At 38.1% G+C, this 14,607-nt stretch overlaps 1 protein-coding gene across 5 annotated transcripts in view; it reads right to left on the minus strand.

The window, feature by feature from the left end:
- Positions 1–14,607, minus strand: part of LOC145495184 (serrate RNA effector molecule homolog) — a 73,035-nt gene that overhangs the window by 13,935 nt on the left and 44,493 nt on the right. For all 5 annotated transcript variants that reach the window (XM_081474765.1, XM_081474766.1, XM_081474764.1 and 2 more), the window contains 6 exons: positions 4,242–4,537; positions 3,352–3,654; positions 3,143–3,204; positions 2,379–2,457; positions 910–1,125; positions 1–262 (listed from right to left, as the gene is read on the minus strand). The exon at positions 1–262 is cut by the window's left edge and continues 108 nt beyond it. In XM_081474765.1, coding sequence (XP_081330891.1) covers positions 1–262; positions 910–1,125; positions 2,379–2,457; positions 3,143–3,204; positions 3,352–3,654; positions 4,242–4,537 — 1,218 coding nt within the window. The remainder of the gene's footprint in view (positions 263–909; positions 1,126–2,378; positions 2,458–3,142; positions 3,205–3,351; positions 3,655–4,241; positions 4,538–14,607) is intronic.

The raw sequence follows: 14,607 nt of genomic DNA on the forward strand, positions 1-14,607 counted from the left end.
GAGAATGAACCACCCTCAGGTATAAAATCAAACGATCCAATACCCGCAATAGGCTGTTGTCACGTGATAAATCTACCTCAAGTTTCTCCCCAGACTCCCCCTGATGTGGCGAGGCTGTTCCCATCAGTTCCATCTCCTCGCCTTCTTCCTCCTCAGTTGCATCTTCTGAAAGTGAGGCTAAAATAGGGTTTTCACTTGGAAGGTTGGGTATTTCAGAATCATCAACAGGTTTAGCTTCACATTCTTCACCCTCCTCTGTCCTCTGTAGAACAAAATAATGCACGATCGCTCAACTAACTGGAAGATTATTACTTGGAATCTTTCTTGTAACAATCAATGACTAATCACTATATAAGATCAATAAACCAAACAACACAAACGACAGGCAGACATGTTTAATACCTGGGATATCCTCTGTATACTGGCCTATACTTAGTTTGATGCATAGACGGCAATTGCTACTGAAATCTACTGCTATGTAGTTCCCTAGCTACACAAAGAACACATTGTGATTTTCTCAATAAAAGAAAACAGAAACTACAAGTGAAGTTGTGCATTTCTTAGTAAGTTGTTCGTGCAGTTTAGTAACACAGCCGGCATTACAGTAAATGTTTCGACCGTGAGTTGCAAAGCACGTTCCATTTAGCACATGATTCTATGTCAACCAAGGCAGTGGAAGTAATATTATACCACACTTGGTGCCAAATGTGCAAACTCCAAACTAAGACCCAGCTCGTTTGCTTTTTGGTGAGTTTTTCAATAAAGCCAAAGGGTGAGAATTTGATCCGCCAACGCGTCAGCTGACACTGAATGTCAAGTAATGACAGTCGGCGGTAAATACGCCTTTCTACTGAAATGTCGGCTGAAATTCGATAAAACGTATATATTATAGACTCATGCAGCTTATACCTCAGCAGCTTCTTTCTCGGCTTTCTTTCTCGCCTCAGTCTCCTCCTTGCTCTCTTTCTCATACAGTGTAGATCGCTTGTCCAGTATGCGGATGAGCCTGGCTGCTAGTTTGATGTCATCACGAATGACTTGTTTTGTTGTAGCAGCACCAGCAACTGCTCGAACTCGACGAGAAAGATCCCTGTTCACTACTGGGCTCAACTCGACATCTTTCACCTTAATTGAGTGAAAATATTTAAACCAAGTTTGCATTCCATCACTAAAACTACCAAATTGAAATGAAACACCACTTGAACCACCATACCAATAGTAAACCTTATTTTACTTGTCCAAGCCATAACTTGAATCTTAACCTTCAAGACTTAAATGATGCATACTGGACAACCCCCAAAATAGCACATATTTTGCGAGAACAGGGTTCAAAATGTGCCAGTATTGTAGCTGACAGCAGCTCGCTATTTTGCCGCCAGCAGTATATTATTCGTTGCCTGCTTCAAACTGAAGTTCACTGATCCTGACTAATAACGACCTAAACTGACAAACTTAAATGTTTGACCATAAGAAAGATATCAAAATAACAACAACAATAATAATAATAATAATAATAATAATAATAATAATAATAATAATAATAATAATAACAAGAACTTTATTAGAATCTCCTCAGAAAACCTATTTACAAATCTTCACACATCCCACTATTGTAGACTAAAATTTTGATGAAAACAAAATATCATGAGATCCTAAAATACTTATTCACAAGCTCATGCCATCATCGACTTTCTATAATTAGTGGACATACACCCGGTTAAGGTCTATATGTAAATGGCAGACTTTCATTATTATCATAATATGATAATAGAAATAATAATCATAATCATAATCATAATCATAATCATAATCATAATCATAATCATAATAAATTAACAGGAATGTAAGAGATGGGGCTTCTTTCAAGCCAAGAGCAGTGAAAACGATGTTGGTTGCGACAACTGCTATTTTTTGCATTATAACTTGTCACTTTTCAGCAGTTCAAACAACTACTGAAAGAGAATACATGTTAAATCCTGTTTGGTTACAACTTAAATGTTGAATCCATAGCCTTTATCAACCCCGCCCCTCTTTTTAGACTGATTGATTAAAGGGGATGAGCAACCCAAGTAAATATTCTTAGGGCAACTTAACTACATCCTGTGGCTGCCCCTGAGACAACAAGAAACGAAATCTAGTTTAGAGCATTGGTTGTAAAGTCAACCATCCATTGGCTGTTAAGTCAACCATCGAGGTTGACTTAAAAGAAAATAATAAGTGGTAAGGTGACAAACTAGTGACTTATAAAATGAATATCAATTTTAATAGCAAGACAGAGGAGCACTGACTTAAGAATGGGAACAATGTTATTTTCAAGTATAATTATAATAATTACACTGCTGTACTTGGCTTTGTAAATGACATGGTATTCCACTAACCCGAATGTTATTCAAATCCCAGCAAATTTCTTTTATGTTTACACTTCGATCAAAAGTGATCCATCCTCGTCTGAAGAATCTACAAATAATAAAGTGAAAATAAGCACAATCACACAGCAGCACGCCTCCATATGAACTTTCTAATAGTGTTGGAATTGACATTTCATAATTGATTATCAGGAATAACTGGATTGTCACAAACAATCCATCATTGATTACAATCAGACAACACTGCTAATAAGTACTCCGTGTATTTCTTATTTAACCTGGCTGAGTGCATACAAGTTTAAGCATACCCCAAGCTCAGTAAAAGAACCTGTCTTGTTGAGATCATGGAAAACAAGTACACAAGGCAAGGCTAGTGGACTGGGTTACTTTGATTCAATGTTGTAACATTCTGTATTTTACCACAATGTTGATGATTGCTTTGATTGCATTCATTTGAAACACTTGGGATAGCAGTAATATTAGAGAAATCATTGTGAAACATATTTTTTCGGGCCATTATTTTGTGAGTTTTTGTTTAAGTTTTGGTACAATTTGTTACTTCAACCAAGTAGGTTAGTTTGATAAAAGCAATGAACTAGCCAATCCAGACTTGACTACCAGCTAACTGAACACCTGGAACAGGCTATTAGTATGGGAGAAGAAACACACAAAAAATATACCTGTTTAGTGATAACCCCCTTCATCTTGGTATTGTTCAAATATTTGCCACTGGACTAAACAGTGAAGTTTGAGCCCAGTCATCATGTTTAACTTACTTTCTGTCAGGACTGGGATCTGAGAGAGCAACTCGAAGATATCCAGCGAATCTTTTACACACCTACAACAAAAACACTTCCATTGCTAAGATGTCCAGCAAATCAATTACATGAGAGCTACAACTAAAGCATTTCCACAGCCAAAAGTTAACCAGTACCGGTATATAATCCTATAGATTAGTGTCAAGATAAAAAGGATAAATACTTACAGCTGCAATGTCAGCTTTTGATATGTTTGGAGGAATACTCCTCATGAACAGAGAGAATGTTTTGTGCAGTGCCCGTGGTCCTGCTGTGATGGAAAGCTGATTTCCTTCATCACCATCAATTTCTTCCCCTTCCTCCCCATCTTCTGTTGTATCTTTCTCCTTTTCCTCAACTGCATTTTCTTTGCCGTCTTTTGACGATTCCTTAATGGGGCTTGTTTCTTCAACAACTTCCCTCTTCTCTGAAATTTTGTTCGAGTCTTCTACTGTTTTTTCTACCTTGACTGGATCAACTTGTGACGCCATCTGAAACAAGATTTACATAAATTATTATGTTATTCAGCAGGAGATTCCTGATGCAAAACAGTGGTTGTGTATCAAGAACTTTCCATAAAATGATAGATGCTAATGGAATTATTTTCCTCAACATGAATCTGTTGTTATTTAGAAATGGTATTCGGCCTTACCAATGTAAAACCTTTTGAACACTTAGTCCTTTGCTCGTTATTGATTAGGACTAACCTCTTACTAAACTACATAAGACGCCAGGCCCATACTGAGGAATATTGGCCTGAGGTTATGGCAGTACGGACAGAGCCTAGCAAGGTCCATACAAAAACACCTAAGGGCCAGTTTCTTAGTATGGCTCTAGTTAAGTTAGTACCTGTAAGTAATTTATTATATATGGCATAACACAAAAAATACACAGTATAAGACTGTTCCCATGTATGAGACTGTTCCCATGGAAATGGTCCATATGGCAAAATCATGACCAAGAAAACAAACAATCAAGGCTCAGGTTTACCTCAAGACTACCTTGCCATATAATAAACAAGTTAAATACTGACTGTGCCTGTTTCTCGTGATAGCATCTGGTATAGCACCAGTCTTACCTGTTCAACTGGTTCAGCTTGTTCAGCTTGGAGAGGAGATGCACTTGAAGGTTTAGCCTCCATAGGCAATACCTCCTTCCCTTGTGCCTCACTGCTGCTTGATTCTGGAAGCATCTCAACATCTTCATCTCTCTTCACTCCAGTGATGCCATTATCAGTACTACCAACTTGGTCTGCATCTTTTTCTGGGAGTGAAGAGCTGCTTTCTGCCTGCTCTCTGCTACTTGTTTCAGCCTGGAAAGTTTGCTTGGTTTCTTTTTTGTGTGGACCTTGAGTTGAATCTGCAGCTGTATCATCTGTTGAAAGAGTATAGAGAGATATCAAGAAAACTTTATGACTTACTTTAATCAGACAAAGTATACTTTCAAGCATCTAAACTAGCCTTGAAAATTCTCCCTACATTGCACTTGCAAGACTCGGGCAATGTGGTGAAAATTATTTTTCTGATATCACTCATAGAGGTAATCCTAATAGCACCCACATTCATACAATATGGGTGATTGCAGAAAATATCCATACCCTACCACAGGCAGCATGAACATTTTAACCCCCCAACCTTGCATTTGAAAATTCCAAAATGCTCTACCCCCATGGCCTCCGAATTCCAAAACTGTTACCCCCCTGTCCCTTCCAGATTTCCATTTTTTACTTCAACCACCTGGATTCCTAGTTTGACTTCCTACGAATTCCAAGGAAAGAGATTTTGAGATTTTACACTTAAATATTATATCTTCCAAGAAGTTTACCAACTGTCTACAGGGCTTGAAATTGCCACCAACATGATTGCATACATTCAAGACTAAATGTTCGGCGACTAAAACTTCTTCCTCTCCAGTTGAAATTTTGCAACTAGTTTTTGACTAAACTAGTGACGGAATAAAAATTTCCATTATTTTGTGGGTTAATTACTATGGAAATTAGACCATCGCTGGGCAAATCCTGCCTAATTTACCTTTGATATAGAAAAGTCTTAATGTCATAGTTAAATGTGAGGGGGTGAGGGGATTTTGTATTTTGTATTTTATTTTTATGTATTTTTCTTCCCTTTTGGTGGTCTGTTTTTATATGCGGTTTAGACTCCTTTATAGATCGTCCATATGGCTTAGTTTTATTCTTGGTAGTGGTCAATAAATCATAATAAACAATTAAATAAATAAATAAATATTATTGTAATTGCAAAGATTCTAGAGGTTGCCTTTACTCAAATCTTAAACAACTACAGGGGTAGCGTGGTGCGAGATATTTGAACTCCACTTGGTAGATTCAAACTGATTTAATGACAGATCAAGTCCATAGATCTATTTCACAATAGGTAGTGACTGAAGAAATAGTGAAAACCAGTAGATCGCTAGTGGTAGCAGATATGAATAGGAGTAGTAGCTGTACAAGTAGATGTAGTAGGTTCGAACTGAAAAGCGATAGTTAAGAACATGTCCTACTTAGATAAGGCATAAAATACAAATCTAACAGGATAGAACAATCATAATAAATTAACAAGATCACAGCGTGAAACAAATAGACGTGACAATTGATACTTGAAACTAATAAAACTGAGACGATAACGACTCTTGTCGTAACAAACGAAAATATCAACGGCTATCTTGCAAAATAGCTAAATATAGCGTGAAAGAATCACAATTTGGTAATCATATGACAATTGGACTAATACGGCAACTTGACAATGAGCCTTAGCAATAGTAGAGTTGAGAAAGCAATTTCAACAAAACCTAGATAAACTAAATGACACCTTTTCGTGATAAAGAAAAGACTAACAATTCGTGACTTAGAAAAGAACTACAACAATAAGAACTTACATACTTTGGTTGACAACTCACACCAAAAGGTAGCAGAGAGACAGCAAAATACACTTGAAATAGCGGCAACTTGGATCCTCTGATCGTAGCATGGTAGCAGTGTAACTTCACTAACAATCTCTGACTAAAAGAGGTTGTGCGTCATCTTTTATTGCCTATGTTACGTGAAAAAACTAGGGCATTGTGAGAAACATGGCGCCCACAATAAAGACAACTTCCCAGCGGCAAAATTCCTAGGACTATTACATACGTGTGAAAATCACGATTTTATGAAAGCTTTAGGAAGTTGCATAGGAAATTGATAAGTGATCGGCGTTTCAAAACTAACAATTATGAATGATATTCACTTGTTCAGACGCCATTAGAGTGGTTTCTTTATGAATATGTATCGCTGGCACATAGTAAATAAACATGGCGGGTCAACGGGTTGGCGTTCGTCACAAATGATTTTCTGACAAAAAAATTCATCAACTTTAAGGTCTCTGGAGCCCAATGCACTTCCTAGGTTTTATCGCTTTTCTTCTGTAAATGAACATGATCACGTGTGATCGATTAATGCTTGTCTTGTATCTCTACAGTAGTCAGCAGTGTCACCATTTCATTTGTACTTTCACACTCTTGTCTGTCCCTCTAGAAAACCCCCTAATGCCCTTGGAATTGCAATCATAAGTACCCCCCCATGCCTTTGGATTTCCAGTTCAAAGAACCCCCCTTACCCTTGGAATCCCAAAAAGTTGCCCATGGTATAGGTATGGATATTTTCTGGAATCACCCATATTACCTACACTAATTCTGAACCTTGTGAAGATAACACAAATCTAAACCTTGAAGAAAAAACTCGTTGACAGAAATATTCCACAACCAACAACAAAACAACTCTACAGGACTTTAGAAACAAAAACAAACTTGTACCCCCAAAAAATCTGAACCCAACTGAGTGCAAGACAGGCATATTTTGACTATTCCTTAGATGGAATATAATTAATTTAGTCTCCAGTCAAGTTGTCTCACAAATTTGGGAACCCATTAAGGTATCTTGGTAGGTGGGTTGACAGTGTTTGGAAATTGTGCTCTTACACTGGCACTTTGAAAGAAAACCCCATCAACCTATACATTTTCTGAAAGCTTAATAGTTAAAGAATACAATTAAATCTTTGAAATTTTATAAAAAGGTATTGTCGCAGTGAAATTCAAAGAAATACACAGAAACGCTGCTTCACTTAAACTGGTTTGCATCCGCGTTTGAATTATCAGAGCAGCATGATTAACATCGGAAATGTTTTCTCACACATTACCCTCAAAAAGTCTGTCTGCGATTTTCCAGATGTGGGTTGGTTTTTTTCCTACACCCTCCTAAAGTTTGATATTTTCAACGCAGACGTTTCCTTCTACTAAAGAGGCCATAACTTTGAAACGGAAACGAAATTAAACAAAGTCTGACACACTTTTTCGAAGGAGGTATCCTGGAACATACCTGCCAATTCTATTGGAAGATGCCTGTAAATAAACTAAAAATGTTCATCCTTACATGCAGTTTTATTTTACTGAGAAAAAGACGAAAACCTTTTATGAGATTGGTATGATTAGGTGTTAAAAATCCCTTCTGCACTGACAGAAAAAAAGTGGTAAAATACTGAATAAATGATATCTCTGGAAATATTGAAGCAGTGTTCTTGAAACTTGGCACCACCAATGTGCTTCACAAAAGAACCAAAATGGACACTGCGTCAATTTTTCCAGAGATATTGTTTATTCAGCATTTTACCACTTTTTAGTTACAAACAATATGACATCATCGCTGATCTAATTTGCATAATAGGAAAGTGTCAATATCTCTAAAACGAAAAAAGATATTTCAAAAAGAAAAATGCCATTCTTCTGTATTTTGAAAGGCCTTTCAAATAAGCAGAAATTATTTTTCATATCATATGCACTTTAAAAAGTAAAAAAGCTTTTCTTGCCATTCTTTTACCAAATAATTATTTTGCAAAAAGGTGAATTCTTACGAAAAAAGGCAAAAAATATTTTTTTGGCTGTTCAAATTGAGAAGACTGAGATAATTGTTATCTCAGTCTTCTCAATTTGAAGAGCAAAAATATATTTTCTGCATTTTTCATAAGAATTCACCTATCATGATACCTTAATTAAATGTATAAAACCACAAAGGTTACTACCAAATCTACTAAAATATGTTTTTAAGGTATCAGTATACCCCAAAATTGACCACTTTTTTGCATTTTCAGATAGATCTTACTGCAATCTTTCATTTAACACAATTTCTATGAAAAAAGATTGATTCTAAGCATTCTTTGCAATAATTACCTCTAACTGATAGCTGTCAACGGGTTGTCACATTAAAACATTGTGTGACAGAATGCCGCGTAGTAGGATTGTCAAACGTTTGTGTTTGGTAGTCAACTAGCTGTTATGAGTTTTCTTCGCGTGTAGATTGTTGATTTGGGCTTAAATATGTCATCAAAGAAACGCAAAAGTTTGTGTCCATTTGCAAGTGTGAAGAAAGCACCAGAGAGGATAAAGCCAGGGCAGAAAATTTCAAAAACAGTTGATCAGAATTGGGCTGATGTGTTACCTGGCTAGTGACAAAAGTTCCTGCTCTGAGCAGGAGAGGTTGCTTACACTGGACGAGGAAGACATTTTACATTCTCTAAAAATTACTTCCTTGGCGCTTTCACCATTCGAAGCAGTAATGGTAACATCTCAACTCAATCAGTATCTTGTGGGTTTCCTTTATGTTGTTTATTGTAAATAAGTTTTTTTTTTGTTTTAATTTCTAGTATTTTTTAATAGTTAGTTTATTGTGACTGAAAAGCCCTGTTAAAGGGAGTTCCAATAAAGTATGTATGTATATGTATGTATGTATGTATGTATGTACGAGTACACTCTTTTGTTGCCTACGGCATCTCTAAGCTAAGGCATTTTAAAAATTGAAAAGAAGAAACAAAGCGAAAATTATTTTCTACACTAACCTCGGCGCACAAGCGGTGGAATTCAGATCTTGCACAGGATATTTCCTGCTGGAGCCAACATTTGAGACTCCTTTGTGATTGATACAAGCTCTATTGTTAAGGTATCAAAGAAGACCTATGGCCAAACTTGTGGATTAAGTAATCTAGAGATGAAACATGTTGATGAACTTGCAATTATTGGTGTATTATTAAAGTCTGTTAAAACAAGCCGGGTTCATACCATGCAAGGTTGCACTCATCTCACAAACGTAGGCTTTTTTGCTGGCTTTTGTTGTACACATAGTACAAACACATACGTCCAGAATAGCTAGGGTGGCAAAATTGCAGCTGAACATGGAGTGGTAAAGGTTAAGGGTTTGTGGGTCACAGAGGACACTCCTACCAAAAACTTCATGTATTCAAGTTGTAGGAGCTTACAGACCTTTTTCATTGCATTTCACTCAAGGCTATAGGTAAGGTTTCTTACAAGACAGCACTTCTTTTCCAAAGTGGGACCACTTGTCTCTGTATATATTGCATGTAAAATACATCAAAATAAGTAGCCTCTTTTGCAAGCATTTTCAGTGTTGATCCAAAAACTTTGTCAAGCCATAAATATGTGTTCCAACAAGCTCACAGGGGGTTTCTTTCCCTCAACCTCATTCCCAGGGTCTCTCATCTTACCGTCCCCTGGAGTGAGCGAAGAGAGACCCTGGTTGGGTCTGGCCACGTGAAACTTTGACAATTGAGAACATCAGGGAGGGGTCCTCTGTAATCAGAAGTTTGTCGCGTTGAGCTTTGTCGTGCGCTGCGACCGCCACATTACCCGCGGTGTTTATCAATACTTAGCTTTCAGGCTGAAATTTCAAATAATATCTGTTCCAAGGTTTACCTAAAGGTTAAGCAAGTCTGTCTCGTGGCAATTTAGTGGTCGTGGTTTTCAGTGTTGCCGTCTTACCCACTGGATGTATGGAAAGTCAGTCATATTTCAACTGTGGACATCGAGCAGCGCAATTTCATCCCGTAGTAATTGTTTTCTCTTTTGGATGCGCTCGATCAAATTGATGCAAAAAACATAACAACGTCCCTCGGAAAACGTATAGCTTTCTCAAAGTAAAGCTACGGCAGTCTCTGAAGAAAAGCTGGACGAAGATAAATATGATATTTGTGCAACACACTGTGCTTGCAAACACTTCTAATCAAATAGCTGGGCCCGGCGTCACTTGCGGCGTCACAATATAGAATGCAAGCAAGCAATATGTTCACGGAATATTTTAATCTTGTCCCTGGAGAGCCAATACTTAGAGCCTAAAAACATATCTTGCAATAGAAACGAACCTAAACAAAGTATAAGCACGGCATGGCAAATTACAGAGGTGTCAAACTCTGAGAAGTGCAGTAAACAGCGGAAGCCATGCAGACCTATGACCTCTAAAAATATGCTGTAACATAATCAAGCGACTCTGCTCTACTTATAATTTCCATTTCTTCTAATAACACAGCATAAAAAGTGCCCCTCAGAAACATGCTTGAAGCAAAGAAAGGTCGAGAGATTGAATGAAAATGTGCACAATTCTCTCGAACCGTTGGCACCACGTACACTAATTTATTAACGACACAAAAATTATATTTTTCTTTTTCTAGCCTCCTTTCACTCGAAGATAAATCCATTTTATCAGCAACGACGGCTAAATGCATACCACGACAAGTTCGTTGTATTATCCTTCGCGCTCCGCAAAGTTCGGGGTGCCGATGGCGCAGTGAAACTTCAATAAATTTTCACCATTTCACTCCTTTCGAAGTGACTTTGGCTTTCAGTAATCAATTAAAAGGCCCTGAATTCTCTAAAATTATTTTATCGCCGGTAACAAGACCTACACTTCATTCTGAGGTAAAGATGAGTCAAACATCTTCCATACACAGCCTCAGCTGCGGTGTGCAATTCTCCATTCACCTTCTTGAGGAGATTTTTACAATATGTAACGTCCTTCACTGAACCATACAACCTTCAGCGACTTAGATTTCCACTATCAGATGATGGATAAGTTTTCCTTGGCGTTTGCGGAATATTACCGCTGGACATTGCTGCAGAACATCATATCGTTCTTGGTACGGATTACTTTGGTGACAACACATCCTGCACTCCCATGGGCTAAGTATAGACAAAATTCCTACTAAGCCGCCCATCCCTTCAATAATTTAATTGTCATCTCCCAGATTCCGGGAGACACGTGACCAGACCCAACCAGGGTCACTCTTCGCTCGCTCCAGGGGACGGTAAGATGAGAAACCCTGGGAACGAGGTTGTCTTTCCCTTTGTTATCTTTTCAATCAGGAAGCAAAAGTGTAAACAAAAGACAGGGTAAAAATCATTTAAGCTTGTCAAAATCAAGTATTTGCGAATTTTTTCCAAGTTTATGTGCATTTCACATCCCATTCAGAGTTCAGATCAATGTACCAAAATAAACAAGACAAGTATAGGGAACTCAACTTTCACCTAAACTTAAATCCATGTCAGTTGAACGTGGACTACTCAACATGGAAGACTTAAGTGCTATAAACTGCTGAGCTGTCAATGAAGGTCCTGCTTGATTGAATGTTGGATCTCACAGGAGATCTAATCAGCCAAACTTGAAAAGTAAAATGATAATAAGCCAAAGACTACTGCTACTGCAAAGCTGACACAACGTCATAAGCTTAGCTTATATTTAAAACAATATTTTGGCTGGCCTCAGGTTTAGATGTTAATAAATTATAAAAATGAAATTACAATATCATATAATGGTGCCTATGTTTGTCCTGTTTTCAATAGCTGTTTCATTCATTAAAAATTGTTCATTTCGTTCATATAAGTTCATTAAGGTTGACGAATAAGACATGTTCTCATCAAAGCTTACCACATTAGCATGAGATATACTCATTTTCGGGTCACTTTCCAGCAAACAAATGCACATCTGCTGGTCATTTTTAATGCCTGGACAAGTCAAATGATCGTGAAATTCAGCCTTCCAGTTGGCCATAGTACTAATTCGAACATTCCAAGTCAACTCCACTTCAATTTAGCGAAAGACCTAATATTAATGGTCATGTAAAAGCTACAAAATCATCATTCGGGCTGGCTCAACGCATGCATTGAGTAGTAATCATGCAAACATGATAGCGAGGCTAGCACTGACTGCACGGTTACACGGGGAGCCCTCACATCTGTTAAGATTATGAATAAAAGATTAACCCACCTTTGTCTCACATGTTTTGTGTTTTATGGTGGCCATTTTGAATTTTTAACACGCGTGCTGTATGCTAGTGTGAGGTCTGAAACCGAAATTAAGGGATTTGCTCAGAGCCCACTTGGAGCTCGAAGAAATCGACCTTGTCACTTTATTATCCTCGGTGAGCAATCGGATCTTCCGGGAATTTGCGAATTTTCCCGCCCATCCCAGACTTCTGTAATTTCTGTAAAAATTTCTGTCTAAAAATTCATAATGGCCAACACAAAACACGTGTGATAAAGGTAGGTTAATCTTTTATTCATATTCTAAATGGATGTGAGGACTCCCTGTGTGGTTACTATTCCTGTATGACACTGGGCTCGGTTACTATTCCAATATGGTGTTGGGCTTGGTTACTATTCCAAAATGGCGTCGAGCTTGGGCACTCTTGTTCGGGCCAAATAATTACGAACAGTGTCTACACCTGAGAGAGTGAGTGACACATTTGCATATTGGAGTCCGTGCAACAAACATGTTTCTACACTTTGGGTATCCACAACTTTAAAAATGAGCCTTCACTTTATCGATCAACGCATTATTATTTTCACATGTTTTGTGTAATAAATGTCCCTATTCCGTGAGAGTTCACTTTTGTGTGTTATTATAGCCCATTATTATTATAGCACATATATCATTAAATAAAAAAAGCCACGCATCATTTGGCGTAATGTAGGGGGACACAACCTTGCGGGTTGGCATGGGAAGTGACTTTGATTTGTGTAACCTATAAAAGCCTCACTTGTCACCAGCACTACCACACTGGAAACAGACAAGAATAACAGCAGGTCAACTTGATTACAATAACTTTGATTTACGTTAACCTTTCAAGCCTCACCTATCACCAGCACTACCCCGCACTGGAAATGGACAAGAGTATTGGCAGGTCAAATTTGAATGCATGACCTTAAAAGCCTCACTTATCTCCTCGGCGCTGAGGAAGCCAGCACCGGATCAGACAAGATCATTAGCAGGTGCACAAATGAAAGGGGCAAATCACTGCCCAAAGCTTGGGGGAAGTCGCTACCCGAAGACTTAACTGCCAAAACCGAAGGAGGTGACCCCCAGCTTTATTGACAAACAAATACGTCCCCCACACAGGGAGGGAGGGTAGGAATTTTCTTTACTTTTGAACAAAGCTTACTGAGTACAGCATCCCACTGAAGGGAAGTGCTTTTACCCTGAATAATGGTGCTTTCATAGCTAGACATGTCTATGGGTGTAACCAATAGAAAACTGCCATGATGCAGATCATATTGTGATAAGACTACACAATCTTTCGCAACTGAAAATACTAAAATTGCAGTCAGCGATTCTGTCTTTTGCAACACTTAACACAATAAAGCATCAAGGATCTCACTCAATCTCTGCAGGTGACAAACATACTGTTTTTTTTCAGTGTTCTAACATAGTTAAATACAATAACTAAATGTTTCTGAGGTTTGCATGTCACGCACCATTAACTGCATTTTACTGCTTGTGCTGTAAAACTTTCTTATCTCATTACACCAGAAGAACGACCCAAGGTATATTTTCCTTTGTATCTCAAAACAAAAATTTCAGAGTGAAGCACACCTTTTGAGTTCATTTCCAGGGAGTTTTTAACATTTTTTGCTCAAATTTGGAGAAATGCTGCCTGATCATCAGGCAACAAAGCGGTGGCAGGGAATTAATAGTTTTTGCTTCTTTCAAAAGTTATGACTATTTTAGTGAAGAGAATGCATGTTTTATCAAGTCTCAAAGTTTAACAAACTATACAAGTAATCAAAATGTCCTGACACCGTTTTTTAGTGCAGAATGCACTACCGAGATGGTTTTGGGGGCTGCCTGCCACTAAGGCGCTAAGCGCTAAGGCACTAAAGTACAAAGGCGCTAAGGCACGAAGGCATGAAGACACGAAGGCATGAAGACACTACGGCACTATGGCACTACGGCACTAAGGCACCACGGCACCACGGCACCACGGCACTACGGCACTAACGCACTACCGCAATAAGGCAGTAAGTCGCTAAGTCGCTAAGTCGCTAAGCCGCTAAGCCGCTAAGCCGCTAAGCCGCTAAGTCGTTAAGGCACTAAGGCACTAAGTCACTAAGTCACTAAGTCACTAAGTCACTAAGTCACTAAGTCACTAAGTCACTAAGTCACTAAGCATTAATGCACTGAGGTGTAAACTTTAATGTTTGTTTAATTAATTAATCTCAATTAATTAATTAGTCTAGCGACAAGGAAATGGTGGGAGTGAGCTGGGAAAGGTACACGTGTACCCTACGTAAGATGTGTTATATCTATGTCAGTTGGGAGTAAACATCGCAAAGCTATA

Source organism: Orbicella franksi, chromosome 8 (assembly GCF_964199315.1).
Source record: "Orbicella franksi chromosome 8, jaOrbFran1.1, whole genome shotgun sequence".
In the NCBI taxonomy this organism is placed as follows: domain Eukaryota; kingdom Metazoa; phylum Cnidaria; class Anthozoa; order Scleractinia; family Merulinidae; genus Orbicella; species Orbicella franksi.